At 43.0% G+C, this 23,975-nt stretch overlaps 2 protein-coding genes across 8 annotated transcripts in view; one reads left to right on the top strand and one right to left on the bottom strand.

Moving 5' to 3' along the window:
• The window catches only part of PLAT (plasminogen activator, tissue type), a 507,407-nt gene extending 505,864 nt beyond the window's left edge, over positions 1-1,543 (top strand). For all 4 annotated transcript variants that reach the window (XM_063607178.1, XM_008976915.6, XM_008976916.6 and 1 more), the window contains one exon: positions 625-1,543. In XM_063607178.1, the coding sequence (XP_063463248.1) occupies positions 625-783 (159 nt within the window). In that variant the 3' untranslated portion in view covers positions 784-1,543. The remainder of the gene's footprint in view (positions 1-624) is intronic.
• A 4,035-nt stretch (positions 1,544-5,578) lies between these two features.
• Positions 5,579-23,897, bottom strand: AP3M2 (adaptor related protein complex 3 subunit mu 2). Of its 4 annotated transcripts, none has more exons than XM_003823292.5 (9): positions 23,658-23,897; positions 21,796-22,140; positions 18,647-18,818; positions 14,343-14,480; positions 11,610-11,695; positions 11,204-11,337; positions 9,393-9,600; positions 8,954-9,098; positions 5,579-7,802 (listed from the first exon to the last, which is right to left on the bottom strand). In XM_003823292.5, the coding sequence occupies exons 2-9, from the start codon at positions 22,066-22,068 to the stop codon at positions 7,702-7,704; spliced, it is 1,257 nt and encodes a 418-aa protein (XP_003823340.1). In that variant the 5' UTR covers positions 22,069-22,140; positions 23,658-23,897; the 3' UTR covers positions 5,579-7,701. The 4 variants fall into 4 exon arrangements, with proteins under 4 accessions (XP_003823340.1, XP_014201411.1, XP_008975166.1 ...); XM_014345925.5 differs by lacking the exon at positions 21,796-22,140 and adding an exon at positions 22,220-22,278 and having other exon boundaries at positions 23,658-23,741; XM_008976918.4 differs by having other exon boundaries at positions 23,536-23,668.
• Positions 23,898-23,975: the final 78 nt, after the last annotated feature.

Raw genomic sequence — 23,975 nt, 5'->3', positions numbered from 1 at the left:
ATAATAGTGGTGGGTTAATTCAGGGAATAAATGTTTGCAAAGCAAAAATGGTAAGGAACACCTCTTACTACCATGAAGTTCAAAAACAATCACAAATAGGGCAGGCTCCCTGACTGCCTCCACACCTCACAGTTTATCATCATGCATTCGTGTATTTATCACAGACTAGACAGACTTTTACTTTATAACACTTTGTATTCATTCATTTTCCAACCTGCTTATTCCGGTTCAGGGTCTTGGGTGGGGGTGGCCAGAGCCACCTGGCAGCTCAGGGCGCCAGGCGGGACCAGCCCTGGACAGACGCCACCATCCTATTGCAGAGCCACTAACACCCACACTCACTCAGACTGGGCCCATGTAGACACATCCTCAGTTGGCTTAATGTGCAAGCTTTGGGATGTGGAAGGAAACCGGGGTACCTGGACAAAACCCAGGCAGACAGTGTCCCCAGACAGGAATTGATTTTTGTTTTCCTCATCAATGTTATAATGAAATGACATTGAATGGAATATTATTGAAGGGCCTGCTGTATTTTGAAGATTACGATGTTCATGCTACACATACTGACTTTCTCCAGATAGTCTGCTTTTTTTGCAAACGCCAAACCTGCTATCTCCTTTGCAGGGCGATTCGGGAGGCCCCCTCGTGTGTCTGAACGATGGCCGCATGACTTTGGTGGGCATCATCAGCTGGGGCCTGGGCTGTGGACAGAAGGATGTCCCGGGTGTGTACACCAAGGTTACCAACTACCTAGACTGGATTCGTGACAACATGCGACCGTGACCAGGAACACCCGACTCCTCAAAAGCAAATGAGATCCCGCCTCTTCTTCTTCAGAAGACACTGCAAAGGCAGAGTGCTTCTCTACAGACTTCTCCAGACCCACCACACCGCAGAAGCGGGACGAGACCCTACAGGAGAGGGAAGAGTGCATTTTCCCAGATACTTCCCATTTTGGAAGTTTTCAGGACTTGGTCTGATTTCAGGATACTCTGTCAGATGGGAAGACATGAATGCACACTAGCCTCTCCAGGAATGCCTCCTCCCTGGGCAGAAAGTGGCCATGCCACCCTGTTTTCAGCTAAAGCCCAACCTCCTGACCTGTCACCGTGAGCAGCTTTGGAAACAGGACCACAAAAATGAAAGCATGTCTCAATAGTAAAAGATAACAAGATCTTTCAGGAAAGACGGATTGCATTAGAAATAGACAGTATATTTATAGTCACAAGAGCCCAGCAGGGCCTCAAAGTTGAGGCAGGCTGGCCGGCCCGTCATGTTCCTCAAAAGCACCCTTGACATCAAGTCTCCTTCCCCTTTCCCCACTCCCCGGCTCTCAGAAGGTATTCCTTTTGTGTACAGTGTGTAAAGTGTAAATCCTTTTTCTTTATAAACTTTAGAGTAGCATGAGAGAATTGTATCATTTGAACAACTAGGCTTCAGCATATTTATAGCAATCCATGTTAGTTTTTACTTTCTGTTGCCACAACCCTGTTTTATACTGTACTTAATAAATTCAGATATATTTTTCACAATTTTTCCAAAATCAGAATGGAATGGTTTTGTTATAGATGCTGTATCCCACTCTTTATTCATGTTCACATTTTAAAATCATTTGGAATTCTGCTTCACTCGCTTAACATATACACAACACCTGTAACATACAAGGCAATGGGCTAGGTGCTCCAGACCGGGAAAAGGAGGGACAGGAATGCTTGGTCTGATGGGCTAATATGGCATTTAGAGAAGTACCAAGGTACAGTGGAGCCGGTCACAAAAGGGCAGACTTGTAGTAGAATTCAGTTGCAAGAGGGATTGGGGAATCTTAAGGAAAAAATAGAATCTTAAGGAAGAAATAACTAGGTGAGACGTGGACTGTGGACAGGTGTGGAAAAGGCACTCTCCATGGAGGTATGAATATGTAGAGGGCCAAGAGAGGGGAGTACAGGGAGAAATGAGTTGAGCTTGTCTGAAGTGAACTTCAGGAAGAGGAACATAGGCTGGAATTTAGATTATGGGGGCTCTGAACACCAAACTGAGTTTGGACTTAATTGACTTCTGTAGGCAACGAGGAGCCATGGAGATTCTGCTCAGGGAAGTGAGGAACTGGGCATGCCTTAGGAAAATTAACCAGGGGGTGGCTGGCAAGCAAGCAGACAGCAGGAGAGGAACGCTGTGGGGATAGGGAGGAAGAACCTCGCATGACCTTGCTAACACAGCAACATCCCAACCGTTGGTTCGGCCTAGAAGCTGGTATTTGGGCCATCTGTTTCCCATTGTCTTAATTTTCTGCTCATTAGAAATCGAACCCCTAAACCAGTCCACACAAGTACATTATCTAAGTAATGTTGCATTCTGCTTCTCTTAGACTACTTTTTTTTTTTTTTTTTTGAGACAGAGTCTCGCTCTTTCGCCCAGGCTGAAGTGCAGTGGCGCTATCTGCAAGCTCTGCCTCCTGGGTTCACGCCATTCTCCTGCCTCAGCCTCCCGAGTAGCTGGGCCTATAGGTGCCCGCCACCACGCCCGGCTAATTTTTCATATTTGTAGTAGAGACGGGGTTTCACCGTGTTAGCCAGGATGGTCTCCATCTCCTGACCTCGTGATCCGCCTGCCTCGGCCTCCCAAGGTGCTGGGATTACAGGCGTGAGCCACTGCACCCGGCCCTCTTAGACTATTTTCTACTTGCGAGATGCAACCCCTATTCCTGGCTGCTGTCTGGCAGCTTTTGTTCTCGCTGACATCCTAGTTCCAAGAATAAATCGGATGCTGCAATGCTGCTGTTGGGGATATGCTGACACAGCTCTCAGAGAGGAGAAAGGTGGTCGTCTCTCTGGTGGAGTTGTCAGAACTGCTCAGTTTAGAGGTTCTTGGAACAAAAGTCGTTTAAACTCACAAGAGATTCTTTAACTCCCAAGAGCTTGATTGGGGTGGGGGAGGCAGCGGGGGACATCCCTGAAGTGTTGAAGTACCTAGGCCAGTAAATAAATGCAGGTCACAGAGACTTAAGTCACAGATTTCTTGACTTCAGACTGCTCACTTGCATGTTCTACAGTTTTTAGACAGATGTGTGTCTCAGCCATTTAAGAAAAACATTGTTTGAGGCCAGGAACGGTGGCTCATGCCTATAATCCCAGCACTTTAGGAGGCTGACGTGGGTGGATCACTTGAGGCTAGGAGTTTGAGACCAGCCTGGCCAACGTGGCAAAACCCCATCTCTACTAAAATACAAAAGTTAGCTGGGTGTGGTGGTGCACGCCTGTGGCTCCAGCTACTTGGAACACTGAGGCAGGAGAATCGCTTGAGCCTGGGAGGCAGAGGTTGCAGTGAGCTGAAATTGTGTCACTGTACTCCACCCTGGGCAACAGAGCAAGACTCTGTCAAGAAAAAAAAAGAAAGAAAAAAAAAAAAGAAAAACACTGAGGACCAGTGCGAAGGAACCCCCAGCCACTGAATCTCTGGCAGAAATTCAGCTGGTTTCATCCCCTCCCCCTTTGCAGGACAAGCTCTTCTTCAGGATTAATGAAATGAACTGAGGCAGTGAGGCCCCTGGGGATGGAAATGGGAGGTAAAAAGGCCCCAGCATTCCTCCCACGCAGTCTTGGAACCACAGACTAGATAGAGACAATTGCTCAGAAGAGGCCCCTGACTGACAGACGGGGCCCCAGCCCAGTGATGCAAATTCTAAAACACGCTCAAAGAGCAACACATCATTACCGGGAATGGGTGTCAGGGGAAATTAAATATCATCTCATTATTCCCAGCTAGTTAATAAAACAAGCAGATGGTAACAGTCCAGGAGAACAAGATCTCCAGGTACCTGTGCAACTCTTCTTACTGGGTGAAGACCTAGAGGAACTCTCGGATGGTGACACTGTACCCTCCCAGAGCCCCAGTCATGTCTGTTTATCAGAAAGTGCATAAACTTTTCACTCCACTTAACTTCAAAAGCCAAAGACTCATGCAATCCTCAGTACTTAGGATCTTGGAGGAAGTTTCAGAGTTTGAAATTAAATTTCCTTTTATTTTATTTTATTTTGAGATGGAGTCTCACTCTTTTTGCCCAGGCTGGAGTGCAGTGGTGCGATCTCAGCTCACTGCAACCTCCGCCTCCTGGGTTCAAGCGATTCTCCTGCCTCAGCCTCCCCAGTAGCTGGGATTACAGGTGCCCGCCACCAGGCCCAGCTAATTTTTATATTTTTCAGTAGAGATGGGTTTTGCCATGTTGGCCAGGCTGGTCAAATTTCCTTTTAAAAATTTTAACAGGGCCGGGCGCGACAGCTCACGCCTGTAATCCCAGCACTTTGGGAGGCCAAGGCGGGTGGATCACGAGGTCAGGAGATCGAGACCATCCTGGCTAACACAGTGAAACCCCATTTCTACTAAAAAAAAAAAAACAAAAAATTAGCGGGGCATGGTGGTGGGCTCCTGTAGTCCCAGCTACTCTGAGGCTGAGGCAGGAGAATGGCGTGAACCCGGGAGGCAGAGCTTGCAGTGAGCCGAAATCGCACCACTGCACTCCAGCCTGGGCGACAGAGCGAGACTCCGCCTCAAAAAAAAAAAAAATTCTAACAGTTGGCCAGGCGCAATGGCTCATGCCTGTAATCCCAGCACTTTGGGAGGCCGAGGCAGGCAGATCTCAAGACCAGCCTGGCCAACATAGTGAAACCCTGTCTCCACTAAAAATACAAAAAAAAAAAAAAAAAATTAGCTGGGCATGGTGGCGGGCGCCTGTAATCCTAGCTACTCGGGAGTCTGAGGCAGGAGAATCGCTTGAATCCAGGAGGCAGAGATTGCAGTGAGCCAAGATCCCGCCACTGCACACCAGCCCGGGCAACAGTGCAAGACTACGTCCCCCCCCAAAAAAAAAAAAAAAAAAAAAAATCTAACCATTAAAATAATGAGTATTGATGGCATGGAGTCCCCACCTACTGGCCACAGAGAAAAGTACATGCATACAACCAACTTCCTGTCCCACCACCAGGGTCGGAGCACCCGGGAGCACAGGTGAAGAGACTGTTGACGCCGGCTGAGCGGGAGAAGGGGTGGAGCACTAGCTGGCACTGAACACTCACAGTGAGTACGCATTGAGTTTTAAGGTTTTTTGATGGCCATGAGATGTTTATAGAAAATTGTTACAGGTGTGGCGTAACAATCGACTCGCAGTGCCTTATCTTGTAAGAAGCCTCTCCTGGAATAAAGACGCCAGAGTACTGCGACACCCTGTTTCATGCCTAAATTAACAAGACAAGAGAAGCAGGTCAAGAGAATGGGGAAAGCCCTAGACTAAATGCCGGCAGCTTCAACGATTTCGTCTTTTAAAACTCTGGTGAAAAATAACTAGGTGGATCTGGACCTTACGCTCACAACCCTAAAAATGACATTAATTAATATCAGCATCTGCTATCTTCCAGATGTGACCAAAGAATCGATCAAAACACATGCTTTAGGTCTGCTGGCTAGACAGGACAGAAGCAGTAAGATCCTCCTGAGTCGATGAGTTCCTTACTCACTGCTTCTACTGAGGTTTGAGTGGCATAGCACTATTGTTAGTTCTGGTAACAAACCACTTAGGACATAGAAGACTGGTGAAACTCAACTTTATTAAACTTAAACAGAGAAGCTACTTCTGCACATGTTAAACACACATGGAACCAAACAGCTCAATGGAGACACCCTGCACTGCTTATGGTGACGCTGCAGGAATGGCGGCGGCGATGCCCGCTACACTCCATGGCCTGCTGCACATGTGACAGGACAGTTATTTCATCTATGCTTACACCTGCAGGTCCCTTACCCTAGAAACACTCTATATCTTCTTAGGTACTTCCCTTGAAACAGGATGAGTTCTAGAGGAAATAAAACTGCTGCACTTACAAACCTAGAAATATTCAGGGACCAAGATTAGTTGTTCAGTGACCTAGGAAACCTTAGAATCCTGTAGGTTCCTCAGGAGAGGTGCTTCCAAGTACTTGAGAATCCACAGGCAGAGATGCTTCCCTTTCCGTGGTGGATGTGTATGTCACTCCAGGACAAACTGCGGAGTCATGGAGTGTGGAACACATCTGGTTGTGTACAGTACACTATCCCAGAGGAAAATCACAAAGCAACACAACTCTGCAGCAAAAACTAGTCCCAAAGTCAGAAGATAAAACTAGCAAAAACTTTGCACAATATTTAGAGAAAAGCTCTAGGGTGTGGAGAGTACGGGTCTTCCTTTTTCTCCATGCACGAAGCAGAGCACAGTATCATTCCTTAAGCTATAAACAAAAACCCTTTTGTATAAATATTTAAATAGTAACAGACACACTGAACTAGGACAAAAATGACCCACTGGGAAAGAAAGCCTGAGGTATCCCTTTAGTTGCCATGTTTCTTAAACTGGGTTGCTTACACCCATGATCAACACAGTCCATCTTCCTACAGCACTGATTTTATTCAGAGATTTAGGAGAAATGTTTTGTCTTAGAATGAAAAGGGACTGGTAGATATTAATGAATACATGATAAGAGTACAAAAGAAAAGACTGAGGAAATGATAACTTTACCAAGCAGCTTCAAGGATCAACCACACCCTCGATGGTAAGCTTTCTCTTTTTCTAGGGCGACAGATGGAAAAGTTTCCGACCAACGGGAAGGTTACGATCTGGTACCAGTCCAGCACTGACAAATGGAGATATGAGCTCACTCACTCACAGCTGTGCCCACCTTCATGGGAAGAGTCGGCCCTCTCTACTCCAGTACGATGACACACAAACCCTGGCTGCACTGGGGATTATGGGATCGGCTTCTCTGAAACTCTCTTACTTTTTAAAAATCCTGTAGAAGGATCAGGTAACAGGAAAATGGCCGGTGAATTCTGTAAAAGGAAGTGAGTAGAACTGTTTTGGGTTAGAAAAGAAGTACTTTAGGCAGCCACCATGGGAAGAAGGCGGGTCACCTTCTCACTGAAGATAAGAGACCAAGTGCTGATGGACAGCAACAGGCAGTGTCTGAAAACTAGTCCGATACCATCATGGTCTTCGAGGGAAAATCTGATTCCACTGGGGTTTCCATGTCAATAGTGGACTCAAATTTAAAAAGTCTCCAGTCCATTTCCAGAAGTACAAGTGTTTTCTACATGAGTAGAGGAATCAGAAAGAAACCAACTCAACTCTTTCCTTCCCATCCCTCCTTAAGGTAGAGTCCGACCGCTTTTCTTGCCAATCTTTCATTGAAGTGTCTCCTCCTAACTCCTTTACTTCTTTTTCCTCTTTCTTCTCCTTCATAGATCAGATCCTTAAGTGGCCTTTCCTTGACTAACATGCATTTTCTTCCCATCTTTCTTTCTTTTTAATCTTTCTATCTTAAAAAATCAACAAAGAAGTCTTTCATTGGCTTTAGATAATTAAAGCCAAGCAAGCTAAACAAATGTTGGTCTTTCCTATAGAAACCACGTTTAAAATGGTTACATAAGCACCAAGCTTCCGACCCCCATCACACACCTTGTCCTTGAGAACTGGTGTTGCTGTGTTTCAGTTCTGTCCAGTTCTCCCTGGTGACCTTTTCCTCCCTTGATTAGTTCCATGGCACTGAAGGCTAAGGAAAAAAGGGAGCGGGTGGGTCCAGGAGGGGACTGACCTAGGAGACAGGCTGATATTTTGTTTTACTTTTAGACAAGTAAGAAATGAAAAAGTGTGCAAGACTATTCCCTCAGCAAATGCTCCCTTCAGGTTCGAACTTGGAACTTCCCAGCTTTGGTCATGTATTTTATGCCCTTAAAGGGTTTGTACTTTTCTCCATACATATCCAGACGATTCACCTTGAGTCCTAGAAAGGAGGGAGAGAGGGAAAATAGACATGAGTATTATTCAAAAGGAGCAGGTCGCCTAACTGTTTCTGTTCAATACACTGAGGTCAGTGGGACCGACATTGCTGTGACAGGGAACCACTTATGCAGAGCAGATGGATTCTCCAGTCTTGGGACAGATACTGACAGCAAAAAAAGGCTCCAACAGACAAGCTACCTATGAGAAGACCTGTCCCTGAAGTGGAAAGGGTACAAAGTAATGTGCAGACTAAAATGAGGATAAGGAAAAAATTAGACCACTGCACGATTTTTCTCAAATTATTGGACTGAAAAAATGAATAACAAAACAAATGAATAATGAAGTAAATTATAACTAAAGGAATTAACAATGAAAGTAATTAATAAATGAATGCTTCCTAAGTATTCTCACTAGACTAAGCCAAGAATATTTTATATGGTATAGAGCTTTATAGTTTATTGTTTCAAGATTGAAGAGCTTATACATCAAATGAATTCCAATCACTTAAATTGTATAAGGCCCGTTTGTACAGAAAAACAGAAACTTCATATAAAGCTAAAGTCATCTCCTTTCCACATCACAGAGTTTCTAAGGATTAAAAAAGAAAACACATGAAAAGAGCTTAAAACAGTGCCTGGAACATGGTAAATGCCCCCAAAGTGGTAACTGATGACTACCGTGCTAAGGTCGGCACAGACTATAGTGAACTGACCTGGAAAGGCCCAGTGGTTCCAAAATAGAAATAAGAGCAAACATGAAAAGTCTTCTGAAAACAGAAGAAAGGAGTGGAAATTACTCTTCAGTTATAGCTGAGAATGCACATGGATTCTCATACTGAAAACCTTGGGAACCTGAAATGAACAACCCTAAGATGATCCAAAAATGGCTAGTGAATACTTCCTTCTACCAATACTGTTTCTTTCTCAGTGTGTCTTAGGCACTTTTATTCAGGTCACTTATGCCAACTTCAAAGGAAGGATTGTAAATTTTCCCCAGAAACATGCCAGAAAAGATGTTACTAAAGATTGTTTATCAGGTAATGAAACTAAACCTTGTAAACAGGAAGCCCAGAAAGGCTTCCTGGTGCCTGCGCCATATGGCAGAAAGCCGTTTTTGTTCCCTTTGGAGCCTCTTGAGCTCTGGGTCACTTACCAGAAATGGCCAGCTGCTGGATCTTAAACTGCAGGTTAATTGTGGGGTTTTCATCTGGTTTGGAAGCTCCAGCCTGAAGACTCATGGTCCCCTTCAAACTTGGTAGCTTTTGTGGATTTATTTTTCCTACATCCCAAGACAGCATCTTCAAAGAAAATAAAAATGGAGAAGTGGTCTTTCCAAAAAATAGTTACAGCAGAATCCTGCATTTGAGGTGGCTGAGATCTAAACTCAGGGCACCTGTCCACAACATTATAAGCTGCCTCTGGGTATCTTTCCATTGAGAATCCTACGTGTTACTGTTAAGTTACCTGGCAGGAGAAAACAAGGTCCCTTTGACTCATCTCACCTTCCAAACAAGATCTAGAGTCTACACAGAGAACCTGCAGACTGGTTTCTGCTTAACATCAGCAATTCAAGATGTCCTACTCATCCCTACCTTTGTGACTGGGTCGAATGTGTGTGTCCCCTGTGATGGAGTAAGGCTCATGTTCAGGACCCCCTTGGGCATCTGGCTGGTGACAGTCACTCCCTCAATGGTCTTCCCCATCGTCTGCTTGGGTCCCACCGTTATTTCAAAGCGTCCAAGGGAACTACTGTCCCGGAAACTGATGTTATGTTTGACATACACTGGGATTGCAACCAGACTGGAAATGAGAGACAAAGAGTCATTTCATTCGTGCACTGGGAAAATGGTAGTTCTTCCTTTCACATGATGCTTTTTCTGCCCTGTGGGTAGCTTCTTCTCCCTTAACTATGTCCTTACTTTTTATCTGAAAAAATAAACAGAAAAAAAACCCAGTAATCTAATTTTTTCTTTTTGAAAAGCTACTGTCTAGTAACTAAATTAACTTTTCTAATGACTCTGAATAATATAAACAAAATCAAAAAGTATACTACTATGACAAAGGCATAATGTACAAAAATGTATTGTCATTATGTCTCCATGTGTTTAACTTGTAACATGTGACCAATCATTTGCACTGGGGAGTATAATATTCATAGCTCATGGACCTTTTATAATTTCTTTTTTTTTTTTTTTGAGATAGGGTCTGGCTCGGTCAGCCTGGTTGGAGTGCAGTGGCACGATCATAGCTCACTGCAGCCTCGACATACCAGGCTCAAGTGATCCTCCCACCACTGCCTCCTGAGTAGCTGGGACCACAGGCACACAACATCACACCCCACTAATTTTTACTTTTTTTTTTTTTTTTTTGTAGAGACAAGGTTTGGCCATGTTGCCCATGCTGGTCTCGAACTCCTGGGCTCAAGTGATCCTCTTGTCTCTATAATTTTTTTAGAATGCTTTCATCTGACGTCATCTGGTCCTTACAAAAACCCCATAAGGTAGGGTAGGCTGTCATGATTTGACAGAAGAAAAGGATTCAGAGAAGTCACGGAATAACCCTGAAGTAATAACAGTTCCTAACATTTATTGAGTACTTCCTGTTTGCCAGTCACTATGCTAAATGGTTTCTATCCATTTAACTCCTACCGTGTTTAATCCTCCCAATAAGTATGAAGTAGATACTGCTACTGTAACTATGCAGTAGGTACTGATTTTATAGATGAATACTGATGTCCTTATACTTAACTGAGATTAAGTAACTTGCCCAAGGTTCTAAGTACTGAAGATGGGGTTTAAGTCCAGGAAGTCTGATTCCAGAGGCTTTGACCTCAAGCACTCAGATATTTTCCCAAATGATTCATTCCACATCACACGGGAAGGGACTGGTGGCTCTGAGGCCTCCTGACTCTCTTCTGTCTGCATACCTTATACTATACAAAACTGCTTCCAAAAGCCTTTAGATTCCAAATTAAAGAGAATGTTCAAGACCAAAAATCACTGCGTTTTATGCTTTTTCATAGCATAACTTAATGCTTCTTTTAGACCAGGGACATTGAACACAGTATGCCCAGATTCTGATTTGAGAAAATAATGTTCTTGTTTAGACACATAACAACAACAAAAATAACAGCAAACTTAATGAGCACTTCTTTGTGTTAAGCACTATTCAGATTCTCTTATTCAATCTTCAGAACAAGGTACTTTTATTATTTTCAATATACAGATGAGAAAAGAGATACATAGGGGTTAAGCAACTCACCTGAGGTTACCCAATTAGTAACCACAGAAGCTGGAATGTGAACCCAGGTAACTCTAGAGCCTGAGTTCTTAATCACCACAGATACGGTTTCCACATACATGTACATACACAGATTCCATTCTTAATTATAAGAGCTGCTTACTTCTGTGCACTGACATGGTAAGACAGCAGGCGGAAGTTTCCATCAGGAGGGATGAAGGAGAGGATGCGCTCAGATTCCCAGCGCTTGAAACGAACACAAGGATGGAAGCTGACATCATCCAACAACCTAGGGTTCTACAGTCATCAGGAGAGGAGAAGCAAGAAGTGGGCATTAAACACCCGCAGTGCTTTCAGGAAAGCAATTTAAATGCTGTTTTTAATTAAAACACACCACACACACACACACACAGAAATCATGTAGTAACTTCTAGAAAATTCAAGCCTGAGACAAGCTTCGTGGCTGTCCTAATTATTTCTTCTTGTTCTATTCCATTCCCACTACTCTGTCTTTCCAGCAGCATTTAATTTCTCATCCCAAGAACTTAATCTCTGGCCCAGGATTTTACCATGAAGGAAAGTGTAAGGTCTGGCATGCCAGTCAGCTTGACACAGGCATCAATCACCCCCTGGATCTCAGCAGTAATTGTGGAGCCTGAGACAGGAATAAGACAAAAAGAACACAGATTACTGAATACTTCTCTGTCCTTCTCAACAAACTTATCTCCTCCCTCCTTCTCTTCCTCTCTCTCCCTCCCCTTCCTCTCTCTCCCTTTCTTTCCTTCTGCCTAGCCATCCAATTCATTTATACAATCCATCTATCCATCATTCTGAACACTTATCAACTGCACATCAAGCATGAGACACTATGGTGAGGTAACGGTGATAAAAAGATTAACGAAGTAGTTATTAGCCTAAAGGAGTTGTCAGTCTAATATCAGAATTAAACAGAGCATCATTATTTTAGCCAATGGTTCAGAAAATTTCCTATCAGAAACTGTTCTCCCTAAGGTCACCAATGAGCTCTGCTGCTAAAGTGAGTGGTCACTCCCGGTCTCTTATTCTACACGTCCTCTATGTGGCATGTGTCACTGTCAATCACTTCTGCCTTCTCAAACATCCCTCCCTCCTAACCTCTCCTGGTGTCCTATTTTCCCAGCTCCTCTTCCTCAGTGTCTTCGGCAGGTTCTCTTTCTTTGCACATCCCTTAAATGCTTTTTCAGTTCTGAACTTCTATTTTCTTTCACTTTACACACTCTCCTGGGTTATTTTACCTACTTCCCAAGGCTTCAATGTTCATTTACAGCCCATTATTACCTATTCTTTTTTCAAGTTCAGCCCCACTCCTGCCTAATGGACATCTCCACTTGGATGACACTGAGGCACATGTCAGAAATGAGTCCATTCTCTCATGCCCTGAACCCGGTGCTCCCATTTCCAAATCTGTGTGATGGCACCATCTATCCTGCTGCCTAAGCCAGAAACACAGATGCATCCCTGACAACGTCCACTTCTCCCGCCCACATCCAGCCAATGATCAGCTCCTTTCTTTTCGAGGATTCACCTCTCTCTGGTCTGTGCATTCCTCTCTGTCCTCATTGCACTATGGACGTCTATGTTTTGGGCCTGGATTTCAGCCTCGTAGCTGCTCCCTGCCTTCAGGCCCACCCCACTTCAGGCCATTCTTCACACAGCAGCCAGACTCATCGCTCTAAACTACAAGTCTCATCAAGTCATTCCCAACTTAAAACTCTTCAATCACTCACATCTACCCTCCTTAAACTGGCAGGCAAGGTTCTTCATGATCTGGCCACATATATTTTACTTTTTCGTTGAGGTAAACAGTAAAATGTAAAAGTCTTAAAGTGTACAGCTCAATGAGTTTTTAAATATATATACATTTATGCAAATACTAGCTACAGCAAGATACGGAACATTTTCAGCATCCAAGCACTCCCTCTTACCCATCCCAGGTAATTCACATCCCCAAAATTCTGACTTCTATTACCTTAGACTAAATTGCATCTGTTTTCAAACTTCATATACATGTAATCCCACTGTCTATACTCTTATGCATCTGATTTTTTGCTCAATATTGTGATGTTTGTGCATACTTTGCTCCCAAATCCACACATCTTAATAACTTCATTTCAATCCACTGATGAAGCATAAACACCCCCACCTCTCTGTTGCACTTTGCTCAGGGGTGGGTACCTCTTATATGCTCTACCTTTTTACCTTTCTCTCTCCCTCACTAGACTTAACTTCTGCAGCCACAGACTATGTCTTATTCATCATCAAGTGCCCACTATCTAGCACTGTGCTATGATGCAAGTTTTCAGTAAACATCTGTTGAATTTAATAAGTTCACTAATGTGAAAAGGACTTTTTACAATTTTTTTTCTTTTTAATTAAAGACAGGATCTCACTATGTTGCCCAGGCTAGAGTGCAGCTATTATTCACAGCCATAATCATAGCTCACTGCAGTCTCCAACTACTGGGCTTAAGTGATCCTCTCACCTCAGCCTCCCAATAATTGGGACTATAGGCTCATACCATCATGACTGGCTTCTACAAATTCTGAAGCTCCAGGACTTCTAGTCATATTTACCTAATTCAGAACACATAGAAAAGGCAGCTCCCTGAATTTTGTGATTACAACTTTAGTTCTGCCATCAGAACTGGGAGCCAAATACTTTCGAGAAGGTAATTTAATCAATAAGAAATTAGTTATTTTTTTTTTTTTTTTTTTTTTTGAGACAGGGTCTTGCTGTTGCCCAGGCTGGAGTGCAGTGTCATGATCAGGACTTACTGCAACCTCAACTTCCCAGGCTCAAGCAATCCTCCTACCTCAGCCCCTCACAAAGTTAGGAATACAGGCATGCACAACTATGCTCAGGTAATTTTTTTCACTTTTTGTAGAGATGGGGTCTCACTATGTTGCTCAGGGTCTCACTATGTTGCTCAGGCTGGTCTTAAACTCCTGGGCTCAAGCAATCCTCCCGCCTCAGCTTTCCAAAGTGCTGGGATTACAGGCGTGAGTCACTACATCTGGCCTGTTACTTCTCTTTTTTATTCAAGAGGATAAGACCAATAAAGCAAGTAAACATATGAAATAAACCCTGGTCTGCATCATGATATTAACGTCCATTCCCAGTACCCAGCACAGTGCCTGGCACAAAGTAGGCACTAAATTAAAGTGGATGACCTTGAATGGGGGTTAATTCTGAAACTACAAGCATTATATGAAAGAGGTCCCTTTCTATTTTCATATTTCTGAGAACATATTAAAAGCACCTACCTGATTTATCAATAATTGCATCAATCTCTTCAATCACATCAAAATAGGCCTCATTGTTGGTGTATTTCACCCCAGTCCGTCGCCAAGGCACCACTGACAGCTGCCCAGTGGGAAGCTGGTCACCCACATTCGTGCTTCCTGAGGCAATTAATATTACTGTATTTTAACACCATTTTGACTCTAGAAACCACAGAACACCTCCCTAGAAGTTTCTATGCTCCCACTATTCATGCACTCAATTGAAGAATTTTTCAAACAGAAGATGAGGTTTTTCCCAACTTCTATATGGGGTAACCTAGTCTATTTTTAAAACCCCTTGTTGCCATCTGGTCTGCCTTTTCAAACAGAATAAAGGTTTAAGAAAAAGTTACCTGAGAAACAGATATCATATTTTGGTTTTGAAAGTAACCTGAACTTAGTATCTCAGATGCAGCTTAAATAATGTATTGGCTTTCAGTAGAGTTCGTGATCTACATATCGATATAAAAATTTCATGGGTAAAAACAGTATTTGAGCCTGAGATAGGTTCTTAGGTACATTTATGGTAGGTATTAAAATGTACATATCAATATGATCTGTCTCATTCCTAAGTTCCAACACTGAAACTTAGGAAAAGAACACAAAGTTGATCTCTCCCTGTCTTTAAGAATTGTAGATCAATTCCTTCACTTGTTTTTTCCTTTACAGGCATAAACTTTTTTTTAATTTAAAAGGTTTTATACTGACATAATAAAATACATTAATTTAAATTCTATTTCCTTCTTCCATTACCTGGATCCTTTTATTTTCTGTCTTTAAACAAAATTTTTTTTAGATAGAGTCTCGCTCTATCGCCCAGGCTGGAGTACAGTGGTGCAGTCTTGGCTTACTGCAACCTCTGCCTTCCGGGTTCAAACAATTCTCCTGCCTCAGCCTCCCGAGTAGCTGGGACTACAGGCGCGTGCCACCACATCCGGCTAATTTTTGTATTTTTAGTAGAGACGGGGTTTCACTATGTTGGCCAGGCTGGTCTTGAACTCCTGACCTAATGATCCACCCGACTCGGCCTCCCAAAGTGCTGGGATTACAGATGTGAGCCACCGTGCCCACCTAAAAAATTTTTTTAAGAGATAGGGTTTTCCTATGTTGCCCATGCTGGAGTTCAGTGGCTATTCACAGGCACAATCATAACTTACTGCAGCCTCGACCTCCTGGGCTCAAGTGATCCTCCCACCTTAGCCTTCAGAGTAGCTGGGACCACAGGCATGCACCACCATGCTTGGCTAATTTTTGTATTTTTTGTAAAGACAGGGTTTCATCAAGTTGCCCAGGCTGGTTTCGAACTCCTGTGCTTGAGTGATCCTCCCGCCTCAGCCTCCTAAAGTATTGGATACAGGCATGAGCCAATATGTCAGGCCCATTTCAACTTTTCAAAAGTGGTTCTTAGATACCCTTTTCTAGATTAAAGTGAGATACAGGCTTAACTCACTTCATAATATTAGTAAATGATTCAGGCACTAACAAAGCTTTTAAGGCTTAAAATGAACTCAGAATATTGAAGAAACCACCAAATTTGTTTCCTTAAAAAGAGGAACTATGTATTAAAATGTATCATCAAGATATAATAATCAAAGTAGTCTAGGGAAAAGGCAGGAAAGCCTAAAAACAGACCAAGAATCCATAATGACAGGACAAGATAGAAATGTCATTCTAAAACAGGGGAAAAGGATAAATTACACAATGGTGCTAGGAAAACTCTTGAAGAAATAAACATTATTGCACACCAAGATAATTTTCAAATGGATTAAATAATTAAATCCAAAAATAAAATCACAAACCAGACTTTTAAAAAAGATCTTCCCTTCTCTGAGATCAAAAAGACATTCTCCTGTTTTTGTCCAATAATTATAAAGTCTGTGTTTAACTCCTTAACCTAGCTAGACTTTATTTTGTGTATAGTGTGAAGTGGAGGGACTTAATTTTTTCCATATTAAAGCTGACTGCCCTAATACAATATAGTTAACAACCAGCCCCTGGTCCACTGATTTGATAAATGACCACATCTATCTACACCAAATTCCTATAAAAGCAAGGGTCTGTTTCTGGACTATTTTATCCCAATGACCTATCTGTCTGTTACGGACAAATACCAAATTTTAAAAACTACCCAAACTTCATACAGATTGAGTAATCTTTACCTGAAATATTCAGGACCAGAAATGTTTCAAATTTTGTATTTTTTTAAATTTTGGAATATCTGGATTATACCAGTTGCACATCCCAAATTCAAAAATCTGAAATCCTCCAATGAGCATTTCCTTTGAGTGTCATGTCAGTGTCCAAAAAGTTTTGGATTGTAGAGCATTCTGGATTTTGGATTTGGGATGTTAAACCTGTAATATATCTGATATCTGGTAGGACACATTTTATCTTTCCTCTTTTTAAAAATATTATTTTCAAAACTCTCTTGGGTCTTGTAGGATGTCTACTGTATGAATATTTGTCTTGTGTATTATACAAACTCAACGTGTCCTGATATTTGACAGGGCAAATCCTCCCAACAACCCCTTTATAATTCTTTTCCAAAACTGTCCTGGCTATTCTTGCAATATTTATACTTTTAAAATGTATTTTTCAATCAGTTTATAAAATTCCATGAAAATGCTTGCTTATGCATTAAACAAGACCCAAAATGTAAAACCTTAATGAAAAGAATGATTAATTTGATTAAATCAAAACATTTAAAATGTGGCTAAACACCACCAGAACAAAGCTAAATCACAAGTGATAGACTGTAAGAAAATATCTGTAATGCAGTAATCAAAAGACATAAAGATCTCCCATAAAAGAGATTTTAAATCCACATGAAAAAAGAGATACATTTCAACAACAAAAAAATGAACAAAGGACATGAAAAGGTAATTCACAATAGAGGAAAAACAGTCAATAAATACTTGAAAAGATTTTAGTCTCCTTAATAACAAAAAATGACTGTAAATACAAGATATCAATAAACTATCAAATTGCCAATGTTTCTAAAAAATTATTAATGACAATAACAGGGTTCACTACAGTGCTTTGAAATTGTTACTGAAAGTATAAATTGGCCTAACTTTTCTGGAGAGCAACACATTACAGTACTTAAAATGTATACACCCCTTGACACAGCACTGCTACCTCTACTACTTTAAAGAAATCATCCCAGATGTGCACCAAGGTTCAAGTGTAAGAATGGTAATCCTTGTTATTTAAAAGAACAAAAATCAGTAACATCATAAATAGGGATTCAGTACGTAACTTTGGGTCCACTCCACATGGAAGAAAACTATAAATTATTAAAAATGAAGGCCAGGCATAGTGGCTCCCACCTGTAATCCCAGAACTTTGGGAGGCCAAGGTGGGTGGATCACTTGAGGTCAGGCATTAGAGACCAGCATAGTCAACATGATGAAACCCCATCTCTCCTAAAAAATACAAAAATTAGCTGGGCATGGTGGCGTGTGCCTGTAATCCCAGCTACTCGGGAGGCTGAGGTAGGAGAATCGCTTGAGCCCGGGAGGCGGAGGTTGCAGTGAGTTGAGATCGCACCACTGCACTCCATCCTGGGCAACAGAGCAAGATGCCATCTCAAAAAAAAAAAAAAGAACCATGTAGAAGACATCATCATGGGATAATGTTCATAAAATATCACATGTTAAAAGTGTGGTGGGATTAAAAGCAATTTTTGCATTCTTTGTGCTTTTCTGTATTTCTGAAGTTTCTACAATAATCATGTGTTTCTTCTGTAATCAGAAAAAAATATTTTTAAAGAACACTTCATTTTGTCATTAAAATCAGGGTATTTTCCACAAAGCAAAAATATTATTTCAGGTTGTACTCAGTCTACAAGAGGGGCCAGGCGCGGTGGCTCACACCTGTAATCCCAGCACTTTGGGAGGCCGAGGCAGGTGGATCCCCTGAGGCCAGGAGTTCAAGACCAGCCTGGCCAACATAGTGAAACACCATCTCTACTAAAAATACAAAAATTAGCTGGGTGTGATGGTGCATGCCTGTAATCCCAGCTACTCGGGAGGCTGAGGCAGGAGAATCACTTCAACCCAGGAGGCGGAGGTTGCAGTGAGCCAAGATCATGCCACTGCACTCCAGCCTGGGTGACAGAGGGAGACTCTGTCTCAAAAAAAAAAAAAAAAATACAAAGAGCAAAATTAAAGCACTGGGACACCTGAGATCCCCAAAGACAAACACTCAAAACAACGTGCGACACTTGACTAAGCCACTCAGGCTGTAGGATGGCCACTATCTATCAGTTTCCCCCTCCGCCGTACCTGTGATGGTGTTGACAACCGTTCGAAGGATGGTGGGAGGCTTTATGAGTTCTTTAAGAATGTTCGACTCGGTAGCCAATGGAAAACCATTGTCAAGCATCTCTTCCAATACCTCATAAACCACAACTACATTGTCTTTGATCACTGGCTCTGAACAGACTCCAAAATAATCCTGATGGAGACAGAATATACACATTGATCACTCAGATACTGTAAAATAAATACATAAATAAAAGAATGTGCCTACAGAGAATAAGGATCTGGCCTGTCCATGTGTTTCTGGGCTACTCTTCTACAATGAGGGAATGCAGCATAACCATAGTTCTCTTAGGCAGTCTGTTTGGTAGAAAGCACTAGACTGGCTTATGGTACTACTGTCATTACTAGCTTCTTCTACAAACAAGAGGAACTTAAATCTTTTGGGTTAATTTCCTCAACTTGATAAAATACACAGAACACAAAATTGAATCTTGATTATATGTGCTTATCAACAAGAATTTGAAAGAATTATACAAAATAATACTTGATATAACAAAGAACAGTACATGAAAATCTTTACCCCTACTGCTGTGCTATTTCTTAACATTCATGCAGTGAATAAGAGTTGAGGGGAAAAAAATGAAATGAGGGGGACAAGCTAGCACACCTGAAAATTCCTTTGGACTATCTTTAAGACGCTAGCATTCCAAGAACTCTTTGTCCTTTTATTTAAAAGGCTAACGTTAGGTGCTAAATTATCTGCATTGTGGGAAAGCACTGGATTTCAAACCAGAAGACCTGGATTATAATTTTGTCATTTGTAGATTAAGTCATGTTAATTAATTTTGATCTTGATTCTTTAATGGTATAATCAGGATAACACCACTGGAGGTACAGGGCTGTAAGAATTAGGCATGACTAATTAAACACTAACGCTCATGAATGTACTTTGTAAACTATAAAGCACTACAAAATGGAATGCGTGATCATTATTTAGCAAGAAATGTTTGTGGCTATTCAATGGTCCCTTCCAGCAATGTCAGTATGTCTTTTCCAGGACCTCTGAGAGGGTCATGCAACCCTCTTGAACTCATAGAATGAAGGAAAATTTACTCCTTTTGAGAAAGTCCATTCTATTCATGAATGGCTCTGATCATTCCAAAGTTCTTTCTTTTGCTAAACTGAAATTTGCCTCCTAGCTCTGTTTTACAGAGCAAGTGTACATAACAGCCCTGCAATTATCTGAAAACTACGAGTTTTCACCTCAGTTTTTTTCTTCTCAGGGCCACACTTTAAAGATACTTCCGCTGTTCATAAGGTATGGTTTCCAGGTTGTTTCACCATCTTTCCATTTCTTTGACATCCAAAACTGAACAGACTCTACTAGAGTCTAAATTACATTAGATAACGTCAATTATCCACAAGATTCCAATACCCGGGTCACCTAAGAGTCAGGAATGTATTCCTAAAACAAAAAAGATTTCCTCTTTAAGAGGAAAATTCTCATTTTGAATGATAATTTAAAAGAAGAAAAAGTCACACATTACCTTCCCAAAAGTGATTTATTTTTAAAAAATAAAACACTTCACTAGGTTTTATAAACCAGGCATCATGTGAACTAAGCAGCTGGAAAGGAGCCTCGCAATACAGCCAAGTGCTGCAGCCGGCCTGTGAGCCTGCAATTCTATTGCGGGGCCGCTCCTGTCACATTCTGGTCCTGGAAAAATCATGCTGCCGGAGAGGATGCACATCGGAGACCTGAGAATCAGGATGTCCACTGACTTTTAACAACTGCTTCAAGAATAACAAGCTCTGAAGTCTCAGACTTCCAAATTAGCAAATTTACTCTGCTTTCCCAAATTCCCCCGTGGTTTCAACTAGATCAAACAACTCTTCTCACTTCCTGTCTTGTAATAAGTTACATTAGTATGGCCATATAGCAGCTGTCAGTTTCACCAGTGCGACTGTTAATCTCAGAATGAGTAAAGTATCACATGTGGAAATCATAACAAGGCCCAGTTAAAAGTTGTTTAGGATCACAACTCCTGGGTTCTTCTAGTTCTTCCACATACTGGGACTTATCATACTTACGTTTTCACTGTGCAAAGGGGCCGGTATGTTGCATGAGAACTGAAATTCCAGAACAGTAGTACTACAGAGTATTGCAGGGAAAAACAAAAAATGTATTTTAATTCTCTTGGGAAGGGAAGTTGTTCTAGACGTGGTGCAGATATGAGTACAAGAGAAGGAACTCTTTGACTTGCTTTTTAACTTTTATCATAGTGTGTGGGTCCTCATTCTCTTCTCCAATTCCACAATTCCAGTGTTCATATGACTCATTCCAGACCTCATATGACACAGAAGTTAAACCAAAAGGCCCTCGCTTCTCATTTGAGTTATGCAAATAACCACAACAGTTAGAAGTTGATTGGTTCTTTTGGGAGAAAGTTCCTCTGTGTGAATCCAGGGCCGGTGCTGTCTGAACTCCTGTGCTGCAAGTGGTGTCGTGTCCTGGTATCACTGACCTCCCTTGGACATCACCCCCTAAGTTCTTAACATCTATTCCTGAAGAAAAAGCTTAAAATGAAAACTGCCTCATAAAATGGCTCACTTAAATTCTTACAGGCACATGAGATTTCCCAATCTCATCTTTGCAAGCAGAGCTCATCAGTACCACTCTCTCACTATAAAGAACCACCTCGAACCTGAGAACTAGTACAGGTTCATGAATTACCCCTGACTGGGAGAGTTAAATTAAGCATTCCTTAGCTTTTTCTACTTTTTCTTTTCTAAAACTTTATACAATCACTTTCTGATGCAACTCAAAGCAATGCAGATAACAATGGTTAGGATCAAGACCACCAGGCAAAAACAATCTAAACTCTAATTTGTGAGCAAAAAGTAGAATCAGAGCTAGAAAGACTATACATAGTCATCGCAAATAGGATGACTTTCCCACGCAAGAGGTTCAAAAGTATTCCATTTGTCATTTTGTATGCAGCCAATTCAATAAATAGAAACCAGAATCTTATCAGATGGGAGAGGAAGTGAGTAATACCAGAGTTTTGATTTTTTTTTTTAAGTTTCTTAATGGAGGCTTTACACAATGGAAACAGGACTACAAAGACACTTTACGGTTTACATATATGAACTTTCCCACATTCACGAACCTGAAATGTGTCCACCACTCGGTGAAGAAACTCAATGACAAACAGAGGGGGGACCTCCGTCTGGATCACGGCCACAAAAAAGATCTTGTGGCGGTAAACACTTAAGAGATAGTGGTGAGGGGTAGGGATAACCGGAGGCACATTTTCTGCCTCAGTAGCTCTCTCTTGCGCCTCAAAAAAGTAATCACAAACAGAACGGCTGACCACACTTTTCCAATGTTTCTCCAGGAAAATGTCTCCAGAGGAGTTGATCAAGAAAAGACTATGGATCATGGTGACGATTGTCAGTGACAGAAGAAAGCCTTTTTCAGTCTGAAAGCCTCAGGACTTTGTAAATTTTCAACTCTAAAAACAAAAGCAGCGATATTCAGTTCCATTCAACCAAAAGGCCCTCCCCATCTTTTCCCAACAGTCCAAGACTTACCCATCTTTCAAGACCAGGCCCAATCTTCCCCTCCTGCATGAGCCTGAAGATAGCCCTCCCTTGAATTCGAAAGGATAATGATCAGTCATTTGACTGTCAATCATATACTCCCAGTTATCTTTACTATCGCCCAAATTGCATCCATTTAAAATGCTACTTATCTGTGGGTGTCTATTTTCTCAACCGAACTGCAAACTCCTTGAAGAAAAGGGCCGTGCCTCATGTTTTGCGTTGCCTGACTGCAACACAATCAGTGTTCTTTGAAGAGGGCTTCGAAGAACACTGAATTTGATGTCATGTTTTGGCAACAGCTCACACATACACAAGAAATGTGCAGCTTAATACGATAGCCACTATGGGACCAGCGAGCACTTGAAAGGTGGCTGGTGCGAACTGAGGTGTGCTGTTAAGTGTAAGACACACGACAAATCTGAAAGGCTTTGCATGAAAAAAAAAATTTCAAATATCTTACCAATAATTTAATATTGATTATATGTTGTAATAACATTTTGGATATCCTGGGTTAAATCAAATATATTAAAATTAATTTAACCTGTTTTATTATTTTAAAGTGGTTACCAGAACATGTACAATTATATATGTGGTTTGCTTTCTATTTCTGCCCACCAGAATTGGTGGGAGGAATGGAAAGCTGCCCTTGGGGGTCTTTATTCATCCAATCAGAGCTATTCTCTGAGCACTCCTTAGGCACTTGCTAATGCAGTAAGACATTTAAAAAGATCCCTTGGGGCTCCCGCCTGTGATCCCAGTACTTAGGTAGGCCTCCGCGGGCAGACCGCTGGAGCTCACGAGTTCGAGACCAGCCCGGGCAACAGAGCGAGAACCCCGCCCCCCTCCACCACCTCCAAAAAAAAAAAAAAAAAATTTCCCTGGGGGACAGACACCCCAAGGCCCTCAGACGGTTGCATCTCTCTGGTGCCAGTCGCCAGGATGTGGCCATTCCGCGAAGCGGCGCGGGTGGTCAAAACGCAGAGGCCTGCGGTGCCCAGAGCCGCCCGGACGAGACAGCAGGAGGGAGAGACAGCCAGGCAGCCCGGGGTGCGAGGGAAAGGCAGCGGCCTAGGCGGGCGGTCCCTGCGCAGGCCCCGGCCCAGAGCCGGCGGCGACGGAGGCCGCGGGGCGCAGGCGGGCAGTGGCCTGGCTGAAGGGGCACGCGCGTTCCGGGGTGAAGAGCGCAGGGGCGCCGGGCCGCGCCAGCGAGCGCACGTGCGCTGCCATGGCAACAGTGTCCCCTCCGCCCGCAGCCGCGGCGCCGGGAAGGACCCCCTCCCCGAACCCTGAACCCGGCCCCTCACCTCTCCCCGCCGCGTCCGCAGCCTTGAGAGGCCGCCCGGCTGCATCCTGAGACCCCGCCCCGACCCTCGCGCGCCCCCGCTCCTGCCCCGGCTCCAGGCTCGGGGTCGTCCCTACTCCTCACCTGGCCTCGCTGCTCGCAGCGCCCACTGCTCCTAGGCGCGGACAGGCCCCGCCCCGCCCACCGCGCGCGCTGAGGCAGCCGCTCGCCCGCTGATTGGCCGGCCCGCGGGCCTGGCTACCGCTCCGCCCACGATCTGCGCCTGAAGGCCGCTGATTGGGCATCTGGGAGCCGCTCCTCCCCTCTGGTTGATCGCTGTTGGCGGCTTGCCCTGTTGTCGGGCTCGAGTCCGCCTTTGGCCCTGTTGAGGCCACGGTCATCTCCGATTGGTGCAGCTCCGAGACCCCGAGTCCTGATTGGAGGTCGAAGACAGTGCGTGCT

This window comes from Pan paniscus, chromosome 7, assembly GCF_029289425.2.
Source record: "Pan paniscus chromosome 7, NHGRI_mPanPan1-v2.0_pri, whole genome shotgun sequence".
Taxonomy (NCBI): domain Eukaryota; kingdom Metazoa; phylum Chordata; class Mammalia; order Primates; family Hominidae; genus Pan; species Pan paniscus.
The sequence above is the reverse complement of the archived record's forward strand: the minus strand, read 5'-3'. Positions and strand labels throughout refer to the sequence as shown.